At 37.6% G+C, this 22334-nt stretch overlaps 3 protein-coding genes across 10 annotated transcripts in view; 2 read left to right on the top strand and 1 right to left on the bottom strand.

Moving 5' to 3' along the window:
* The window catches only part of LOC148300134 (uncharacterized), a 151316-nt gene that overhangs the window by 12538 nt on the left and 116444 nt on the right, over window positions 1–22334 (bottom strand). For both annotated transcript variants that reach the window (XM_088275194.1, XM_088275193.1), the window contains exons 3-4: window positions 17050–17705; window positions 13722–13822 (exon numbers count right to left, since the gene is read on the bottom strand). In XM_088275194.1, the coding sequence (XP_088131320.1) occupies window positions 13722–13822; window positions 17050–17700 (752 nt within the window). In that variant the 5' untranslated portion in view covers window positions 17701–17705. The remainder of the gene's footprint in view (window positions 1–13721; window positions 13823–17049; window positions 17706–22334) is intronic.
* On the top strand, window positions 91–11245 carry LOC148300135 (carbohydrate sulfotransferase 11-like). 7 transcript variants are annotated; one of them, XM_088275198.1, is made up of 9 exons: window positions 91–198; window positions 1129–1286; window positions 4084–4346; window positions 5222–5433; window positions 7704–7862; window positions 9403–9556; window positions 10041–10214; window positions 10567–10742; window positions 11057–11245. In XM_088275198.1, the coding sequence occupies exons 3-9, from the start codon at window positions 4140–4142 to the stop codon at window positions 11199–11201; spliced, it is 1227 nt and encodes a 408-aa protein (XP_088131324.1). In that variant the 5' UTR covers window positions 91–198; window positions 1129–1286; window positions 4084–4139; the 3' UTR covers window positions 11202–11245. The 7 variants fall into 7 exon arrangements, with proteins under 7 accessions (XP_088131324.1, XP_088131325.1, XP_088131328.1 ...); XM_088275199.1 differs by lacking the exon at window positions 1129–1286 and adding an exon at window positions 1704–1740; XM_088275202.1 differs by lacking the exon at window positions 1129–1286 and having other exon boundaries at window positions 91–430.
* The window catches only part of LOC148300136 (carbohydrate sulfotransferase 11-like), an 89482-nt gene continuing 89075 nt past the window's right edge, over window positions 21928–22334 (top strand). The window contains exon 1 of the mRNA XM_088275203.1: window positions 21928–22039. The gene's annotated coding sequence lies outside the window, so the exon portion shown is untranslated. The remainder of the gene's footprint in view (window positions 22040–22334) is intronic.

Below are 22334 nucleotides of genomic sequence, written 5' to 3' on the forward strand. Positions count from 1 at the left end.
AAAAACAAAAAAAACTTTATGTTCACTGACTTTAAAGTGTTAAAAACAGTACACAAGAATCAACATGAATCAATTGTGAAAAATAGAGGCACATTATTTAGTGAATATTGTTTAAAAACAGTGATCTGTGCCATACATTGCTTTTTCTTTTATTTTTTACTTCTAACCTTAAATATAGCTTTACATTCTATAACTAAGGTTAAAATAAATTAAATAAAAATATATTTTATAATATAAATAAGCTTAAAATTCAATTTATAATAAAGGTGTCCCAGCTGAGACGAAGCATCTATTGTTTTCAAGGGAATATGGAAGTCTGAGCATTCCAGGGCTCAAGACCTGGCATTCAGCTAGCTCAAGTGATCACTTACACACTTGGGTAATGTTACCACTACACCCTGAAATTGAATATCCATATGGCGTAAATTTTGTAAGTTGTATATCGCTCACTCCTTTCAAGAAGGTCATAAATCAAAAATCGTCGATTTTCAGTTGTGCATGTATTCGGAATGCCCAAAAAATGTACTATATCTCAGCAAAAGTGGCATATTTTTAACTTTATATTTACCCGCTACAGGGCAGAAAGTGATGTTTTTGCATTTTGAAGAAAAGGTATTGTTTAATTATTTTTTTTAAATATACTTAATACTTTTCAAATGGAGAAAAAACCTTCAGGTATTACCTAAAAAGATCTGTTGCGCAGTAAAAAGTTCAATAAGTGGCTTGATATTTTTTTCTAATACATTGTATTATATTTTTAAACCTTAAAAACGTTCTCCTGAAAAATCAAGTATTTTGATTTATGACGTTCTTGAAAGGAGTGAGCGATATATGTAGTGTTGTAAGAAAATTGTGAAACAATTCGGAAGAATCTCACCTATGTTCAATTGGAGGAAGCTATATACTTCACAAGTTCTCAGCTCATGGCGGCACCATCTACCAAAATAATTTCAACAAACACACAAGAGGATTTTTACAATAGTGCATAACGGGCGTTCAATAACGGGCTTGGTGAATGTTACACAAGAGTGTATAAAGTGATCACTTGAGCTAGCCAAATGTCGGGTCGTAAGCCCTAGAATGCTCACACTTCCATCTTGTTTTGTATAAAAATCATGGATGTCTCAGTTGAGACAACTTTTAGGTGTATCTTGATATATCAGAAATATCATCCGTTGGGTCAAAATTCCATTTTCTGATTACTACTACTACTACTACTACTACTACTACTACTACTACTACTACTACTACTACTACTACTACCATCACGCCATTTCTCCGCAGGGGTAGGCAGAGAGGATGGAACATCACACTCTTCTGTCCTGACATACACTCCTCGCCTCCTTCACATCCATACATCTAGTCATACATGCCCTCTGATTACGCAGACTTTTGACACCGCCAGATTTTAGGTTCCGAATGATCTGATCGTGCCAAGTCTTTTTCGGTCGTCCACGTTCTGTTTTCCCTCTCACATTCGCCACATATATTTTCTTAGTCATTCTCTCGCTATCCATTCGCTCCACATGTCCATACCACCGCAAAGAGCTCTTCCTAATCTTTTCAATTATTCCTCGTTCAGCCTTACATTCCTTTTTATATCGTCGTTTTTAATTCTGTCATACAATGATTTTCCACACATTCGTCTGAGGGAGTGCATTTCTTCCATTTTCTGATTAAATTATTGAAAATTGAATAAATAGTAAGGACTGTGTAAAGTAAGGAACAAACTTAAATATGGTGAATTTTTAAAGTGAATTTTTAAAGTAATTTATATAATCCTTACATTGCTTGAAAAAATGACATTAAAATGTAAATTTTCAATTTAAATTTTGTCTGGTAATTACCACTTTTTCTTCAATCTATTGAAATTGAAATTGTGTTGAGTAAATTGATGCAGATCTTTTACAAGGCATTAGGTTCGCGCCGCCCAGGACGTCCACTGCTGACAATTCATCGGCAGTTCTCGTCAGAACTTCGGGACGCGGATCTGACTTGGGAGGATGCAAGGGAGCTGGCAGCCGACAGAAAAGCCTGGAGACAGTTTGTGGACTCCATATGCTCCACCTAGGGAGCGGATATGGGTTAATAAAATGATGCAGAATGCATCAAATCACAATAAATTTTAAGAAACAGTGGGATTTACTGAGCAAAATTTTAATTGAAAATGGATACATATCATTACAAAGTGACTGCCAAATCAATTAATGACATCAAAATATAATGTTACTATGTCGTGGGTTCAATTCTAAACACTGCCATTTTCACAATTTTCACTGGCAAATATTTATTTTTAAACTTCAAGGTATTTGGTGCAATTCTCATTAAAATTTGTCAACAATGAGTAAGATGTAGAGGCATAAATATAAGATTTAAATGGGGTACATCATTAGTTGTTTCCAAACCGCAAAACTTGCGATCCCTGTTAACGGATTTCGTACTGCAAACCGAACTGATGCCTTATCAACCATTCCTAGAAAACATGCTTTATTCTTTTTCTTCTTCTTCATGAGCCCTCTGTCCTCCACTGCTGGATACAGGCCTTCCTTTTCCTCCGGTTGGTTGCTGCTTGCAGCCAGTTTCTACCCCCGCTAGTGCGGCTGTCCAAATTTAAAACACAGTAAGGGACATTTTTTTGTAGTAGTTTTTTTTTGCATTTATGGACTAAGTAGACTCTACTTAGTCCAAAAATGCAAAAAAAAACTACAAAAAAAATGTCCCTTACTGTGTTTTAAATTTGGACAGCCGAGTGGCTATGTCGTCGGACCATCTCTTTTGGGGTCTTCCGACACCTCTTTCATTCTCCCATGGTCTCAATTGTAAAATTCTTGGGGTCCATCTTATGGGGTCCTGTCGTGCAATATGTCCTGCCCATTGCCATTTGAGTTTTGCCATGCAATCCATGATATCCTCTACTTTGGTTCTTTTCCATTTCTTCTTCATTTTTTATTTTATCTATCAGACTTAAACCAAGCATGGATCTTCCCATGGATCACTGTGTGCACTTGAGCTTCTCTACTTTTTTCTTTGTCAGAGCCATAGTTTCAAGTGCATATGTCGCTCACTCCTTTCAAGAACATCATAAATTAAAAAAATAGATTTTTCAGGAGAACGTTTTTAAAGTTTAAAAATATAACACAATGTATTAAAAATAAATATCAAGCCGCTCATTGAACTTTTAAATGTGTAACAGATCTTTTAAGGCAAAACCTGAAGGTTTTTTCTCCATTTGAAAAATAGTATATTTAGTATATTTAAAAAATAATTAAACAATACCTTTTCTTCAAAATGCAAAAACAACATTTTCTGCCCTGTAGCGGGTAAATATTAAGTTAAAAATATGCCGCTTTTGCTGGGATATAGTACATTTTCTGGGCATTCTGAAAACATGCACAACTGAAAATTGACAATTTTTTATTTATGACGTTCTTGAAAGGAGTGAGCGATGTGTTCACTGACTTCCTAAATATAGGAAATCATCAAAATGTTCCATAATTTCCCCATTTACTTATATTTCACACCCTGATACATGTATTTTAATCTCTTTCAAAAACCACAATCGTAGATTTGCCACTATTCATCAGCTAATTTTCTTCTTCTTCTTCTATTTGTAGAAGGTATCCTCAAGGTATCTGTCTATGCCACCGCCTGTCGCTCTTGGGATGTTGACTGCCAGCTATCTCTCCACCTTTTTGGAGGTCTGCCTGAAGGTCTACGCCCTTTAGGGTTTCCTTGAAGGGCAATGCGTGGAAGTCTGTCTTCTGACATTCTGTATCGCCTTCGTTGTCGTCTCTACCTCACAATATCATCCGTCTTACACACGCTCCAGATATCAGTGTTTCTTACGCAATGTCGCAACGTGTTTCCAGTTATAGATCGGAGAGTTTTCATCTCAGTGATTCGAGATTTTTTTCTAGAAGTATCAGTTCTTGCCTCAATTCCATAAGTGGCCAATAGGCGGAACACATGTTTCGTATATCTTCATTTTACTTTCCATTCTCATGTGTTTGTTCCTCCACACTGAATTTCTGAGGCACTCGGCAAATCAAACATATAAATTATGATATTATGGTACATTCAAAGGAAATAAATGAAAAATAGTTTAATATAAAAAATAATAATAATAGTTTGAGTGTTTGATGAATAGAAGAGCTTTGAAGGTTTGCCACAAGATGCTGCTGGTGTACAGCAAGTACACGGGCAAGTTCCCTGCGGACCGGTTCATGTTCACTATGTGTGTGTCTGTGGCCAGCATGATGGTGCTGCTCCTCATAGCCATCCTCCACCGCGTGCAGAGGGATTATCAGGACCAGGACATGGAAGACCAAGAGTTCCTCGATCTTCGGGTATGTTGGAATGTTGGAGTAATGCCGTGTGTGTGCCGAACACAAAATGCCGAACCCTCTTCTAGTGGAACGGAAGGTCTGCTGATGACAGTCAGCAGTTCGCCTTCTCCTGAGGAGTGCAACGTGGTTTCCTCCCAGCAGTGAGCAAATGCTGACAAGTTCCTGACTGGCCCACACTAGATTATCTCTCCTGTTCCCAACACTAATATTTTGTATTCCTCTCCCCTCATAAAAAAAGGCTAAGTACTCTAACTTTATTTTTTTTGTAGTGCCTATAATTTCTCTCTCTTTTCCCACTGTGACTTAAACATCAAACTCTCCTTGTATGACAAGTTGCTAAGGAAGTTAGTAGTGTGTGTCAAATAGTTGAATATAATTAGCTGCTAAGGAAGTCAGGAGCGTGTCTCATCTAGTTGAGAGTCAAGTATGACTAGTTGCTAAGGAAGTTAGGAGAATGTGTAATCTACTTGAGAATTGAATAACTAGTATTTGCCAAGGAGTTAGGAGTGTGTGTCATCTATTTAAGTCGAGTATGACTAGAAGTTGCTAAGGAAGTTAGGAATGTGTGTCATCTAGCTGAGAGTCGAGTCTGATTAGTTGCTAAAGAAGTTTTCTAACTCCTGTGTATGACATCTTATTAAGAGTCAAGTATGACTAATAGTTGCTTAAGAAGTTAGGAGTGTGTGTCATCTAGTTGAGATTTGAGTATGGCTAGTTGCTAAGGAAGTTAGGAGTGTGAGCGATGAAGTTGAGAGTTGAGTATGGCTGGTAGTTTCTAAGGAAGTTAGGAGTGTGTGTCATCTAGTTGAGAGTTGAGTATGGCTAGTAGTTTCTAAGGAACTAAATCATTATACCAAAACATTCATCATTTCCAGTTTGGCATTCAGATAGAAGATCCAGACTCCATATCTTCAGAATACATTAATGGGTTCGCACGCATGAACGCGAGTGAGATGGAGAGAATACAACACAGGATGGACGGAAGGAGACAGATGGTCCGGGATTCGTGTGCCAGGCTGGGCATGGACACACACGCAGAACCAAATGGATGGGAGTATCTAATTAACAAGAAACATCATCTTATATGGTAATTTGTTTTATATTAAATACAATCTACCTGATTTAGACTACTCTTCAACTCCTTAAGGCATCCGAGTCGATTTGATATAGTTCCCTATGGTCTGTGTTGCCTGGCTTTTCAAAAATTTTCAATTTATAGATGGAGCACAGGGTGAGGGACATTACCGATATAAAGAAAATAAAATAGAGACAAAATAGTAATAGGAGAATAAGAATAGCAGCGATGGCTAAAAAACTTGGAGTTGCATACCCGTACTCGTACTAGCTTGCGTAACTTGAACAATAATAATATATTATAAGCTTAAAAAATAATAAATATGAAAATGGTATTTTCTGGCGTTTCTCATGTGTGTGATTATAATCCAGGATTCGGACCTCACATACTAATATAAGCGTTTCTGCTTAATAAAAAAGCTTCTTTACATCTCACCAATAGATGTCTCTAGTGAAGTTCTAGTGATTCAAGAACAAGGTTTCTAAATTGGTTCATATATATTAGAACTTCCAAGAATTTGAGTAGTGTGGTTGTCAATAATGGGTAGAATTGGTGAATGTTACACGTGTGTAAAGTGGCCACTTAAACCAGCCGATGACGGTCGTCAGCCCCGTAAATGCCCAGACTTCCATATTCTTCTTCATCTTTGATGAGATGTCAAAAATAATATAATTATAATAATTTTGGATAATTTGTTTAATGCTAGTCGCGGGACCGATGGTGTGGAACGCTCTTTCGTCAGTAGTTAGAAACAGTAGGAGCAAGATGACCTTTACAAAAAACTAAAACTGCATTTGTTTGCTAAATCATTTCCAGTATTCAATCACAGTGAAGCTCCCTTGAGGTAGTATTTTATGTAAATAGCACTAAAAAAAATATTCCAAATTATTATTTTTATTGTTCAAGCTTGCCAAATTTACAACATTTTAAGTGTGTCCAAATACTTGTTCACAAAATCTGGATTATCTCCAATTGCAGGAGTTATACGTTATAGCCCAGACTTCCCATATTTTTCTTCATCTTTGATGAGATGTCAAAAATAATATGAAAATAACTCCTGTAATTGGAGATAATCCAGATTTTGTGAACAAGTATTTGAACACACTCAAAATGTTGTAAATAAATTGTCTGGTTAAATAATAAGCTTGAATAATAAAAATGAAAATAGTATTTTCTGCCGTTTCTCATGTGTGTGATTATAATCCAGGATTCGGACCTCACATACTAATATAAGAGTTTCTGCTTAGTAAAAAGCTTCTTTACATCTCACCAATAGATGTCTCTAGTGAAGTTCTAGTGATTCAAGAACAAGGTTTCTAAATTGGTTCATATATACAGAACTTCCAAGAATTTGAGTAGTGTGGTTGTCAATAATGGGTAGAATTGGTGAATGTTGCACGTGTGTAAAGTGATCACTTAAACCAGCCTATGACGGTCGTCAGCCCCGTAAATGCCCAGACTTCCATATTCTTCTTCATCTTTGATGAGATGTCAAAAATAACTTGCCAAATTTAGTGCGCTAGTTGCGAGCTGGTAGGATCACTTTATCACCAAAGCAGTTGTTATAGCATGAATATGTGATATAATGAAGATGAATGCAAGGCAATCAGGATTATAAAATAACTAACTAACTAACTAACCATCACGCCGCTTCTCCGCAGGGGTAGGCAGAGAGAATAGAGCGTTACACCACTCTGTCCTTGCAAACATTCTTCGCCTCTTCCACGTTCATGCATCTCCTCATACATACCCGCCGATTGTTACGACTCCTAACCTGACCACTTTCAAGTATTTGGCATACCTGATCGTGCCATGTTTTTCTCGGTCTACCTCTGCTTCTTTTCCCACTAACATTCGCCTCATAAATTTGTTTTACCGTTCTTTCCTCACTCATTCATTCTCATGTCCAAACCATCTCAACGCACCTTTCTTAATTTTATCGATAATGCTTATCTCAGCTTTGCATTCCTTCCTTATATCACTATTCGCACATCTATCATACATCGTTTTGTCGCACATTTTTCTGAGAGATCGCATTTCGACTGCATTCAGTCTACTTTCATCCTTCTTTTGCCAACTCCATGTTTCACTTCCATACATTAGAGTTGGAACCAGGACTCCGTTGTGCACTGCCAGTTTAGCTTCCACTGATAGGTTTTTATTTGCTATAACTGATTTCAGTGCACCATTCACTTTGTTCCCAGCATTAAAATAACTAGTAATTATAAACTAAGGCAATAATACTTCTTTTTTATTGACCAATTTGTATTTTGTTTTATCAGGTGCAACATTTTCAAAGCTGCGTCCACCACCTGGCTGTACAACTTCAACCTGCTGGGAGGGTTCACTGCCAACCAGGCCGCGAGGAGCAAGGTCCCCCACAGTCTGGCGAGAGAGGTCTACCCGAGGCCCACCGGACGAGAACTGGCGGAAGCTCACAGGTTAGTAGCATCCAGCACATAGAGCCGCATCCACTGCCTGGCTGTACAGCTTCACTGTCAACCGGGCCGCGAGGAGCAAGGTCCCCCACAGTCTGGCGAGAGAGGTCTACCCGAGGCCCACTGGACGAGAACTGGCGGAAGCTCACAGGTTAGTAGCATCCAGCACATAGAGCCGCATCCACTGCCTGGCTGTACAGCTTCACTGTCAACCGGGCCGCGAGGAGCAAGGTCCCCCACAGTCTGGCGAGAGAGGTCTACCCGAGGCCCACTGGACGAGAACTGGCGGAAGCTTACAGGTTGGTAGCATCCAGCACATAGAGCCGCATCCACTGCCTGGCTGTACAGCTTCACTGTCAACCGGGCCGCGAGGAGCAAGGTCCCCCACAGTCTGGCGAGAGAGGTCTACCCGAGGCCCACTGGACGAGAACTGGCGGAAGCTTACAGGTTGGTAGCATCCAGCACATAGAGCCGCATCCACTGCCTGGCTGTACAGCTTCACTGTCAACCGGGCCGCGAGGAGCAAGGTCCCCCACAGTCTGGCGAGAGAGGTCTACCCGAGGCCCACTGGACGAGAACTGGAGGAAGCTCACAGGTTGGTAGCATCCAGCACATAGAGCCGCATCCACTGCCTGGCTGTACAGCTTCACTGTCAACCGGGCCGCGAGGAGCAAGGTCCCCACAGTCTGGCGAGAGAGGTCTACCCGAGGCCCACTGGACGAGAACTGGCGGAAGCTCACAGGTTGGTAGCATCCAGCACATAGAGCCGCATCCACTGCCTGGCTGTACAGCTTCACTGTCAACCGGGCCGCGAGGAGCAAGGTCCCCCACAGTCTGGCGAGAGAGGTCTACCCGAGGCCCACTGGACGAGAACTGGCGGAAGCTCACAGGTTGATAGCATCCAGCACATAGAGCCGCATTCACTACCTGGCTGTACAAATCTCGGAAGGGTTCACTACCAACTAGGCCATGACGAGTATGAATATGCGCTCTTGTAACTTGGTATATTTAGCTGAGACAGGTGAAAAATTGTATTTTTTTTACCGCAATGACAGCGCCATCCGTCGAGCATAACAGCAACACACATAATACTAATCATTGCTCATGGTGGACAGCATGTTTCTTGACAGCTGCGATTGTTTTGCATTTTTTAAATGTTTTTGATTGCACTGTTGTTTCACAGATTTTTAATATTTTCATTGTTTCACAAGCATCGTGATATTAAACATTTTAGAAATGTGTGCTTTCTATTTTATTTTCCATTTAACCAGATTGATTCATAGCATTACTTGGGGCCTGATACAGCTAGTTATTAATAAAATCTTGATAAAAAAAATTAATCTTGATAATTTCTAAATAGTTAACTGAAGTTCTTAAGTCTTTTTGAACACACTCAAAATATTGTCAACGTTAAATAGTTATTTTATGTTAAAAAGCTAAAAATCTTGCTATTTGGAGCTATTTGAACTGACAATAAGCCCACCAGTGTATAAGAAATTAATTTTTTAAATACCTGTGTTTTAAATGTCTTTGTTTATAACAGTGACCCTAAGAGCATAGCTTTCATCATAGTCCGCCACCCGTTTGAGCGTCTGTCCTCGGCTTACCGAGACAAGTTGCTGAGTGGACCTCCCATGGGCATGTATTCCCAAATCGCTGAAGAGATTATCATGAAGCACAGGAAGAGAAGGATCAAGGTAAATGCCTCTTAACACATTATTATCGGAAGTTAACATAACTCGGTTCATATAGATCATAGGTAAAAAGCGGAAGCTGACAAAACTTGGTTGATTTAAATAATTGGTAAAAAGCAGGAGCCGACGGAACTTGGTTCATACAAACTATACGTAAAAAGTGATAGCTGACAAAACTCAGTTCGAACAAATTATAGGTAAAAAGTGGGAACTGACTCAGTTCATACAAATTATAGATAAAAAGCGGAGCTGACAAAACTTGGTTCATACAAATTATAGATATATACAAAAGCGGGAGCCAACAAAACTTGGTTCTTACAAATTAAAGGTAAAAAGCGAGAGAAGAAAAATCTTGATGTATGCAAATCATACGTAAAAACAAGATTTGACAAAACTCAGATTATATTATATATGGTGATTTTTAAACATTTATTCGGAAGTTTTAAACAGAAATGTAATAATTGAGGTATTTTTTTATACTTTTCAGGCAGACGAAGGTTTTCTGAGCCAAATGTTTCCAACATTCGATGAGTTTGTGACCTTCGTCTTGGCGGAAGGCAGCAGCAATCGGACCCTGGACATCCACTGGTCTCCGTACACCACATTCTGCTCCCTTTGCCAGTTTGAATTTGACATCATCATCAAATTTGAGACATTTGAGGTATGATTATAACAGGAATTAAAAAAGAATAGGTAACTTCTTATTGGCTTCCAATAATCTGTGACTCATTTAAAATAGTTTGATGTTTAATTCAGTTCTTTGACACAATTAGTTGTCTCTTATTTTTCTTCTTCTCTTCTCTTTTCCGTCTTATTCCTCATTACTGAGGGTTGTGACCCTTGTGGAAACAATGACTTCTCCAGTTATCCCTTGACTCTCCTGCACATAGCGCTCCGACCACCGAGGTGCCTGCCGCTGCCTTAACTTGATCGGTCTTCGGGGATTTTCCTCTCCATCTCTTCCCTTCCAAGCTACCGATCACAACGTTATTTTTACATACTTTTAATTGTAGGAAGACGAAAACTTCCTTGTGGAAAAGGCCGGATTGAGAAATGTGCTAAGCCCGCACTGCCGGAACTCCGGGCAGCAGAAGAAAGGCCATAGAGGTAAAGAAACCAAGGAGATCCTCAAGGAACACTTTTCGCAATTATCACGGAATAAAATATCACAGCTTTACAACTTTTATAAGTAAGTATCAATTTCTGCAAATTATTATTCATTATCTAAGGACTGACTTTGATCACTATCTTAGGAGTGGCTTTATTGTCTTAGGAGTGGCTTTATTGTCTTAGGAGTGACTTTAATTATTATCTTAGGACTGACTTTAATTATTTTCTTACGAGTGACTTCGATTACTATCTTAGGAATGACTTTATTATCTTAGGAGTAACATAAATTATTATCTCAGAACTTACTTGATTATGTTATCTTAGGATTGATTTTGATTATTATCTTAGGATTGACTTTAATACTATCTTACGAGTGACTGATTATTATCTTAGGAGTGATTTTGAACTATTCAACTACACCGCAGATGAGTACTACGATATGGCCAGGGTAGAAGAGTCATCGGAAGAAGAAGAGGAACTAAATGAAGGAAATATAGTCAAAAAGGGAAGTGCAGAGCAAGCTGTTGATTTTGTTTAATTTTTTTTTTATTTATACAACAAAATAAATAGGTTATAAATAGCTATTTGGATTTATTATTACTTTCCTAGAAATTCGACCACGAGTACAAGAGTTGGTAAAAAAATTATGAAAGACTGAATGCAGTTGAAATGCGATCACTCAGACAAACGTGGGGCAAGATGATCTAAGATAGATGTTTGAAAGGTGAAATAAGGAAAAATACAAGGCTCTGAGACAAACATAATTGATCAAAATAGGAAAGGTGTATTGAGACGATTTGGACATGTGGAATGAATGAGTGAGGAAAGAATGGTAAAAGATATACACGAGGGGAATGTACTTGGAAATTCCTATGCTCCTGCAGAGGAAGACCGAGGAAAATTTGGCATGATCAAAAACTTCTGATATTTGAGTGTGGATAGGTCAGGAGTCTGAATAATCGGCAAGTACGTATGAGAAGATAATAATTATAAATTTGGATAATTTATATAGCGCCATTTTTGTAAAATACTACCTCAAGGGCGAATGTGGAAGAAGCAAAGAGCGTTTGCAAAGACAGAGTGGTGTGGTGTTCTATTCTCTCTGCCTACCTTTACATAGAAAGGGCGTGAAGGCCAGTTAGTCAGTTAATTAAAATGAGAGTTCAGAAATGTTTTCAGCCAAATATATATAATTTACAAATGGCTATGATGAAATCATCTCTTAGCTAAGTCTATCGAAGCTCAATATTATAGCACAACTCATAGCCTTGCCTGTAAAGTATCAATTTGTCACTTACACCTTTTGGGTTTCAAGCCACAGCTGATATTATGTAAGTGCGACCATTAGTGTAATGTTTTATATCATAAAAGGCACTCAAATATAGTTATTACACGGAAGCATTATAACATCAGATAACAGATAATGATGTCATGATAAATTGGTCAATAAATAACCAAATGGTATGGGGAAACACATATTGTTAGTAAAGGTCAACACCGTACAGAGATTTTCCCCATGACAAAAACAATTTTACTATAAGATGTTCAGAAATTCATATATTTTCTTAGTCATTCTCTCGCTATCCATTCGCTCCACATGTCCATACCACCGCAAAGAACTCTTCCTAATCTTTTCAATTATTCCTCGTTCAGCCTTACATTCCTTTCTTATATCGTCGTTTTTAATTCTGTCATACAATGATTTTCCACACATTCGTCTGAGGGAGCGCATTTCAACAGCGTTCACTCTGCTTTCATCCTTCCTTTGCCAGTTCCATGTTTCGCTTCCATACATTAGTGTCGGTACTAGCACGCCGTTGTGAACCGCTAGCTTGGCTTCCATGGACATATTCTTATTCCCAATCACTCTGTTAAAAGCACCATTTATTCTATTCCCTGCATTCACTCTTCTCTCAATATCCTTATCCACTTTCCAAAGTCTGCGTAATCGGAGGGCATGTATGTCTAGATGTATGGATGTGAAGGAGGCGAGGAGTGTATGTCAGGACAGAAGAGTGTGGCGTTCCATCCTCTCTGCCTACCCCTGCGGGGAAACGGCGTGATGGTATTAGTAGTAGTAGAAGTAACTTTATCTTCAAACCCTTATTTGCACACCAATAGTGCACCATCAGGGTGCAAATAAGGGTTCTGCATAGGGCACTGCATCATATAAACGCAGTGTTATCTAGATTGTTAACACATGAAAGAAAGGTGATCAGCCCTCTGCTTCAGGTACCAGTCCAGGGTAGTATTGAATAAATATTACTGTGAAAAAATCACTTATATTTATTTGACCCCCCTTGGGAATCGAGCCCGGGACTACCAGAGCGGTAGCGGAGCGTGCTGACCATAACACTACGGAGGCGGAATATTTATTCAATATTACCTAAAGTGGAGGGCTGATCACCTTTCCTTCATGTGTTAACGATGATGATAACACTGCATTCATATGATGCAGTGCCCTATGCACTATTGGGGTGCAGACAAAGGTTTGAAGAATCTCAACTTCAGACGAAACAACAAATTCTGAATAATATTACAAATCTATCAAAATGACCACTAACATATAAAAGAAATCCAACAACCTTGCATATATGCATTTATGAGATACAAACTTGAAAAATTACAAATCTATCAATATCACAACTAACATACAAAAGGAATTCAACAACAGTGTAAGATATATAAAAAAAATGACGAGCACCGTCTCTAAACTCTTAAAGAGACTTTAAGAGATCATACCTCTAAAAGAGTTCTAAAATATATATATATAGTTTCGGATGCTCGCTGCGAGCGATGTTACGACGTTATGTTACGACAAAATGCTCCGGTCAGTCTCCACCTTTACACAAATGTATAAAGCAATCACTTAAGCCAGCCAAGTCATAAGCCCTGGGACGCTCAAACTTCCATCTTCTTTCGACGCTTTCCATAGACGCTTCGTCTGATGTTTAGACACAAATAATATATACATTTTACTTATCCACATATTGTAGATATAGTATTGAAAATCGACCCATAGGTATGATAAAATATAAATTCTTAATTCATAACTCACCCGTCTGAAGTATTTTGCAGAGGTAGACCAATGATCCATTTTCCGCTGACCATCCTCTGCCAAATTTTTCCAACAGTCAACCTGTCTTTTCTGGACACATCCTGCCACACAGAAACGAGCAAAATTTAAAACCAGGATATGTGAAGTAAAGGACATAATAATATATAATTTATATATTAACCTGTCGAGGAGTGAGTTTTTTTTTAAATATTTTTATTTTTTATAATTTATATCATAGACTATGCTATAAGCAATTTATTTTCTTGAATAAAAAAAATCATTTACACCAGTAAACATGATTTATCGCAGCATTAGCAAATTTGACAAAAATCATGTTTTTAACATGTTTTGATATAAATCACATCATAAATCATGTTTCAAATATGTTTTGATATAAATCACATTATATGTAAATCATGTTTGATACATGTTTTGATATAAATCACGTTATAAATAATGTTTTAAACATGTTTTGATATAAATCACATTATAAATCATGTTTTGATATAAATCACATTATAAATCATGATTTAAACATGTTTTGATATAAATCACGTCATATATCATGTTTGAAACATGTTTTGATATAAATCACATGATAAATCATGTTTTAAACATGTTTTGATATAAATCACGTCATAAATCATGATTTAAGCATGTTTTGATATAAATCACGTCATAAATCATGTTTTAAAAATGTTTTAATATAAACCACGTTATAAATAATGTTTTAAACATGTTTTGATATAAATCACGTCATAAATCATGTTTTGTATTGGTCGTATATACATATACGACCAGTCTCCTGGAGAGGTTAAATGTTAAAATCAAATACTGATTATTTGAATCTACTAAACAGTATTTTATTGTTTAAAAAATGTGTGTGATTATAATCCAGGTTTCAGACCTCACATACTAATATAAGAGTTTCTGCTTAGTAAAAAAGCTTCTTTACATCTCACCAATAGATGTCTCTAGTGAAGTTCTAGTGATTCAAGAACAAGGTTTCTAAATTAGTTAATATATATATATATATATATATATATATATATATATATATATATATAGAACTTCCAAGGATTTGAGTATTGTGGTTGTCAATAATGGGTAGAATTGGTGAATGTTACACGTGTGTAAAGTGATCACTTAAACCAGCCTATGACGGTCGTCAGCCCCGTAAATGCCCAGACTTCCATATTCTTCTTCATCTTTGATTAGATGTCAAAAAATAAATGTTTAAAAAATACATGAAAAATTAATTTGTGACAATTGTTTCTCCTTGTTATGGCATTTTTGAAGAATAACATTCATTTAAAAATGCCATAACAAGTGTCACAAATTTATTTTTTATTTGTTTTTCAAACAATAAAATACAGTATAGTATACTCAAAAAATCTGTGTTTGATTTTAACATTTTAAATATAAATTAAAATGGAGTTCTACAAATTAAACGCCAAATCAATAAAAACACTCCAATAATAGTTACTACTACAATAATAGTTTCACTGCAATAGTAGACAGATAATAGAAGGCCGCACTCCCCTGTCTTGAGAAACACTCCTAGTTTCCTCTACATCCATACATCTAGTCATATTAGACTTTTGAAATAATCAACTACTGGGCAGGCAGAACGGGGGCAGCTGGAGATGTGGTGCTACAGGCGCATGTTGGAGATTCATCGGTCTTAACATGTAGGGAACAAGGAGGTATCAAGCAGGGCTGGGGAGTCTAGATGCTAGCTAAATAAAGTAGCACAACAGGTAGCCAAATGGAAAGGCCATAATATAAGACATCCGGATCTGCTTCTTACGATTGCAGAAAGCACAAACTGCAGAGGAGAACCCCGCTCAACCTACATGGACCAAAATATCTCTGCCATGTGCTACAGCAGGTACGCCGAGTTGAAAAATGACGAAGAATAGAACGGTCTGTCATACGCTAGTTGAAAATAACAAATTTCAAGTGGAATAAAAACAAATGAAAGTCAAATTATAAGTGTGATAAAAAAAAATCAAATTTTCAATGTGTCTCCTAGTATCATATCGCTCACTCCTTTCAAGAACGTCATAAATCAAAAATCATCAATTTTCAGTGGTGCTTGTTTTCAGAATGCCCAGAAAATGTACTAAATCCCAGAAAAAGAGGCATATTTTAAACTTAATATTTACCCGCTACAGGGCAGAAAGTGTTGTTTTTGCAATTTGAAGAAAAGGTATTGTTTAATTACTTTTTTAAATACACTAAATATTTTTAAAATGGAGAAAAAACCTTCAGGTTTTACCTAAAAAGATATGTTGCACAGTAAAAAGTTCAATAAGTGGCTTGATATTTATTTTTAATACATTGTATTATATTTTTAAACTTTAAAAACGTTCTCCTGGAAAATCAAGTTTTTTGATTTATGACGTTCTTGAAAGGAATGAGCAATATGCTAAATGATTCGAGCAGAATCTTAGATACATTTGATAAACGTCTTTACTTAATTAAAAAAGCTTACTCAACACAATAATAGATGGTGCCTAGAACTCTCATTTAAAAGAACTTATAACAATTTATTTAACTACAGACAGTTGGTAGAATTCTATTTTTAATTTTTGCCTAACATATCCAAAATTAATCAAGGTTTTTGGTAATCCAAATAATTTAATAATTCTATTTTTATTTACATTTCAAAATTCAAACCCTTATCCGCACCGCAATGGTGCATAGGGCACTGCATCGTATAAACGAGGTGTTATTTTGATCGTGAACCCATGAAGGAAAGGTGATCAGCCCTCCGCTTCATGTACCAGTCCAGGGTAATATTGAATAAATATTAGAGTGAAAAAATCACTTGTATTTATTTGACCCCCCCCCTTGGGAATCGAACTCGGGACCACCAGAACGGTAGCCGAGCGTGCTGACCATTACACTATGGAGGCGGACATTTACATACATATGATAATATGTGACGCATTTCGTCTTATTAAGATAGTATGTCCGCCTCCGTAGCGTAATGGTCAGCACGCTCGACTACCATACTGGAGGTCCCGGATTCGATTCCCAGGGGGGATCAAATAAATATAAGAGATTTTTTCACTCTTATAATTATTTAATATTACCCTGGACTGGTACCGGAAGTGGAGAGCTGATCACCTTTCCTTCATGTGTTACGGATCAAGATAACACTGCGTTTATATGATGCGGTGCCCTATGCACCATTAGGGTGCGGATAAGGGTTTGAATGAAGACATTATCAAACACTGACGAATTTGAGTACTGTGGTTGTCATCATAGAATGATGAATGTTACAGATGGATAAAGTGACTTAGTGCATATATGTAGTTACCTCTTTAACAATGTCTCCGTATCTGGCTTCCTCATCAGATAAAACCGTAATCTCTTGCCGGAACCTGGACTTTTCTTGAAGCAACATCTCACTTTTAGCCGTGTTTGATCGGGCTTCGGACAGTTTGGTTTTTAGCAGCGATAGAAAGCCCTCATCGATCACTTCCGCTTCTGCGTCTTCCGCTATACTTCCTGCATCGACGACTTCATACTCCCTATCCAACACAACCGGAATAACATCATCGTGAAGCCACATTCTGATCTGAACATCACCGGACAAATTAACATCGGTTAGTTCAATTTTAGAAACGTCAGAATAGGTCTTTATGACCTCCAAATTATCAGGGCTGCTTTCTTTGATGATAACCACAGTCTTGGAATTTTTGAGGATATACACAGGAAAACATTTATCTTTCAGGTAATGTAGACATATACTATCGATTTTGATGTCTTTGTCAATAAAACAAGACCTTTTGACGAGACGATCTTTGAACTCGATGAATTCACCATGTTTCGTTGTCACGACTATATCAGGTTTGTTGGTGAAACACGGTATTCCAGATATGATACAAAATGCAGTAATGTTGTTGATAAATGCTTCCGGAAGTAATGTCTTCGTCACATGTTTCAGCACTACTGGTGGGACATCCATATTTGCTATATGAAAAAAGAAAAAAAACATGATATTAATAAAAAGCTTCTTTTCATCTCACCAATAGATGTCTCTAGTGAAGTTCTAGTGATTCAAGAATAATGTTTCAAAATTGGTTCATATATAAAGAACTTCCAAGAATTTGAGTAGTGTTAGCGACTGTTTTTGCCTAGAATTTTCACTCATGAATTAATAAATAATAATAAAACCCTTACCGCAACCTAATGGTGCATAGGGCACTGCTTCATATAAACACAGTGTTATCTCGATCGTTTACACAAGAAGGAAAGGTGATCAGCCCTCCACTTCAGGTACCAGTCCAGTGTAATATTGAATAAATATTAGAGTAAAAAAATCACTTATATTTATTAAATCCCCCTGGGAATCGAACCCGGGACCTCCAGAACGGTAGGCGAGCATGCTGACCATTACACTACGGAGGCGGACTCCGAATTACAACGAACATCAATTACATGAAATTATAGTAACTTTAAACGTAAAGAGTAAATCCACTCACGAGTAGGCATAGGCTATGAAACTTATAAAGTTGAAGCCTGAGTAGGGACATGATAAGCGGTGTTGCATAAGCCGTAGCTAGATTTCAGAGTCACTTGGACGCTAGGTAATTCAAAAAAAAAATTGAGTAGTGTGGTTGTCAATAATAGGTAGAATTGGTGAATGTTACACGTGTGTAAAGTGAAAACTTAAACCAGCCTATGACTGTCGTCAGCCCCGTAAACGCCCAGACTTCCATATTCTTCTTCATCTTTGATGAGATGTCAAAAAATAATACTTGTAGTTAACCAGGCAACAGATATGGATCTTCCTCGAAAGTTATCTAGAGGAAGACGAAAAAATTCATACTCTGCAGTCAGAAAGATAACATGATTCGAACGCATGGCCTAGGTGACGTTGTCCAGGACAGAAGGACCTATAACCTGAGGACGAGGAGATCTGACCCCAGCAGTCTAGAAAGACAATAAGCTGGGAAATGCTTAAAAGCTTCTTTTACATACCATTGTGTAAAAGAAAAAGAAGAAACCAAGGGCGAGGCTGCAATAACACACTGTTTGCAGGAAACGCTTTTTGTATACTGTTGGTAGAGAGCGGGAGACGCTTATTTTTGGTAGAGCGCGAGATGCCAAAACATTGTATAGATCAGAATTGGGTTTGCGGTTCTTGTGATTAGTATACTGAGGGTCGGGCGGCAGACTGTCTGAGTATCGTTAGGGTCGAGATTGATGAAAAAACTGCCCGATGACAATGTGTTCATATTAATTAACTGCCCTACACATTTAATTCAATTCAATTTCCATTTTCAATTCAATTTTATTCAATTTATTCAACAATAAAAAATTAATACATACAGAACAAACAATATTCAAGGCGTATATATTAAAAGTAAGCAAGAAGACTTAAAGGTGTAGAAGAATCCCGCTTCGGAAAACTCCTTCGGACACATGGAACCGATCAATATCCAATGTGATATTGTTCAACATAGCGGTAGCTCTTCCTACAGGCATAACCATCGGCAGGTTGGTCCTGTGTATAGGAATGTGAAACAATCTATGCCGACGCTGTCTTAGGTAACTATCGAGAACATACAGACTGATGTTCCGGATAATTTCAGGATTATCGATCATACCGCGCAACAATCGATAAAAATGCGTAATATACACATTCCTAAGTCTAAGAAGTACGAACATACGAACGTAAGTGATATGCACGGTTTTTCTTCATCATTCCGCGCTAACCTGTATGGCCTAAGTGCATGAGAAAAAATATCTGTTCCAAAAACATTCAATTTGTACGGGATACACTGACAAATTTTTGTCAGGTTTTATACCTGTTTGTCCGCCTCCGTAGTGTAATGGTCAGCACGCTCAGCTACCGTTCTGGAGGTCCCGGGTTCGATTCCCAAGGGGGGTAAAATAAATATAAGTGATTTTTTCACTGTCATATTTATTCAATATTACCCTGGACTGGTACCTGAAGCGGAGGGCTGATCACCTTTCCTTCATGTGTAAAAACGATCAAGATAACAGTGCGTTTATATGACGCAGTGCCCTATGCACCATTGGGGTGCGGATAAGGGTTTTATTATTATTATTATTATACCTGACAATATTTTGTGACAACAAACGTTTTGAAAGGAAGACCACCTAAATGATGGAAGGATAGCTAGTCTTCCACCTCCCAGGAGAGACCCGAGAATGACAGGACCTTGTCCTAAAAGAAGAAGAAGAAGAAGAAGAAACGTTTTGATTTTTTGTTTGTTTATAAAAAATATGCCTGAAAATAACCCAAAGTGGGTGGTTAAATTAATATAATAAAAACACCGTATTACATATGGAAGTCTGGATATTAACAGGGCTAAGGACTTGTCGTCGGCTGGTTTAAAAGATCCGTCCACCTCTGTAATATAGTTAGCACGTATGCTACTGTGTTGCACGCCCCAGGTTCAATTCCCAGGGCGGTGAAAATAAATATCATTAATTTATGACTCCAACATTCTTTTTTAGGATATCTCAACATAGATGAAGAAGAATATGGATATCTGGGTATTTACAGTGCCTATGACCTGAAGAATAATATGGAAGTCCGAGCATTTACAGGGTTTATGAACTGTCTTCCCATGATTGACAAACACTAACTAACTAACTAACTAACTAACCATCACGCCGCTTCTCCGCAGGGGTAGGCAGAGAGAATCGAACACCACATCACTCTGTCTTTGCAAACATTCTTCGCCTCTTCGACATTCGTGCATCTCACACATACCCGACGATTATTATGACTCCTGACCCGGCGGCTTTCAAGTATTTGACATACCTGATTGTGCCAAATTTTCCTCGGTCTTCCTCTGCTTCTTTTCCCAACTACATTCGCCTCATAAATTTGTTTAACCCTTCTTTCTTCACTCATACGTTCTACATGTCCAAACCATCTCAACACACCATTCTTAATTTTATCAATAATGCTTATCTTAGCCTTATATTCTTTTCTTATTTCATCATTTGAACATCTATCAAACATCGTTTTGCCACACATTCGTCTGAGGGATCGCATTTCGACTGCATTCAGTCTGCTTTCATCCTTTTGCCAAATCCATCCTTTGCTTCCATACATAAGGGTTGGAACCAGAACTCCATTGTGTACTGCCAGTTTAGCTTTCGATGATAGATTTTTATTTGCTAAAACTTATTTTAGCGCACCAAACACTCTGTTCCCAGCATTCACTCTCCTTTCTATGTCTTTATCAATCTTTCCATCCCTAGAAAACATACTACCCAAATATACAAACTCCTAGTTATAATATTAATCTCATAACACAGCACATATGAGTTCACAACAGGGATCTATTGAGGAAGCTTTTATTTAGCAAAGACCCCTCAGATTATTTTTACATACTGGGAAACGCCTGAAAACATGTTTTAAATTTTTTTATGCAACTTACAATGGACAATTCCCACATATATTGTAATTCTCATAACGCTCTAGATGTGAATTCACTAGAGCCATCTATGGATGGTTTAAGAAAGCTTTTACTTGATATTATTTTTCAAGCTGCTCCTATATTTTACCTTTTTTATATTTAAATATATATATATATACACGACTATAAGAAGGCTTAAAAAGTATACATACGAAAAATAGCAGTAATATATCAATTTAATTTAGTACATTAAGTAAATTACACCCTCGTTAGCTTTTATTTGCAGAAACAGGTATTTTGGCAGCAAAAAATATAGATTTAAATAATGCCTGTTAATTTATTTAAATTGTCACCACAATGCCTCATAAAATAATTACAATAAACTTCCGGAAAGCGCGTCACAAAGGGAAAATATTAAAAATTTAAAAATTCGTAAACGAGCTTCGTGAAACGGTCGCAAGCAAATGGCGGCGCATTCTATGCGGCGCTGCAATCGACCGGTGGCGCGCGCGCCTGAATACACTTTAACTAAAAGAGAACTATGACATACAGCGAGAAATATATATACTCATACAAATAATCCGACATTTCTGCGCGGCGTTAAAATATTCCCTTCCACTAAATGTTCGCAAGATTCCAGACGCTTCTACGCAGGGAGTAAAAAGGGCGTAATGTCTCTTTGCGCTCGCGTTGTGTGTTCTAGTTTTGATCGAACTTTTTGGTGCGGTGGTTGGGTTTTCATTAACGGATAGGCTGTCGAATTTCCCGCGATTAGTCCGGCCCCGGCCGCCGTGAATAGCGGACGTGCCGGAGCTAGTGGCCTCGTGCCGGCGAGGCAGAACGCGCGTGTATCGGGATCGCGTACGCAGACGGCCGCACTATAATTGTTGTCCTCGATATTAGGTAAACATGGAAAATTATCCACATTTTTCAATGCAAGCGACTATAAACCATATAAAAAATATTATTTCATTGTGAAATTGGGTTTTTTTCAATAAATTTCACGATTCCCGCTAAATTTTCTTGCGTATTTTGAAACGTCAAGGTAGGTGCGCAACGGATATAAACAAAATTCAATAGTTCACACAAAAAATCGTAAAGCATTATAAAACAAGTATTTCCATTTTATTTTATTTATCAAACTTCCAAGCTTTTGTTTTAGGATAATTTACACATATCGCTCACTCCTTTCAAGAAC

This window comes from Brachycentrus maculatus, unplaced genomic scaffold (assembly GCF_059751285.1).
Source record: "Brachycentrus maculatus isolate JH-2025_06_01 unplaced genomic scaffold, ASM5975128v1 h1tg000817l, whole genome shotgun sequence".
NCBI classification, from domain to species: Eukaryota; Metazoa; Arthropoda; class Insecta; order Trichoptera; family Brachycentridae; genus Brachycentrus; species Brachycentrus maculatus.

Bases quoted from the DNA above. Each gene is read 5' to 3' on its own strand.
- LOC148300135 (XM_088275202.1), top strand. From the start codon at position 4,140: ATGAATAGAAGAGCTTTGAAGGTTTGCCACAAGATGCTGCTGGTGTAC. The intron at 5,434-7,703 runs GTAATTTGTTTT...TTGTTTTATCAG, and splicing joins AAGAAACATCATCTTATATG to GTGCAACATTTTCAAAGCTG. The intron at 10,215-10,566 runs GTATGATTATAA...TTTTAATTGTAG, and splicing joins TCAAATTTGAGACATTTGAG to GAAGACGAAAACTTCCTTGT.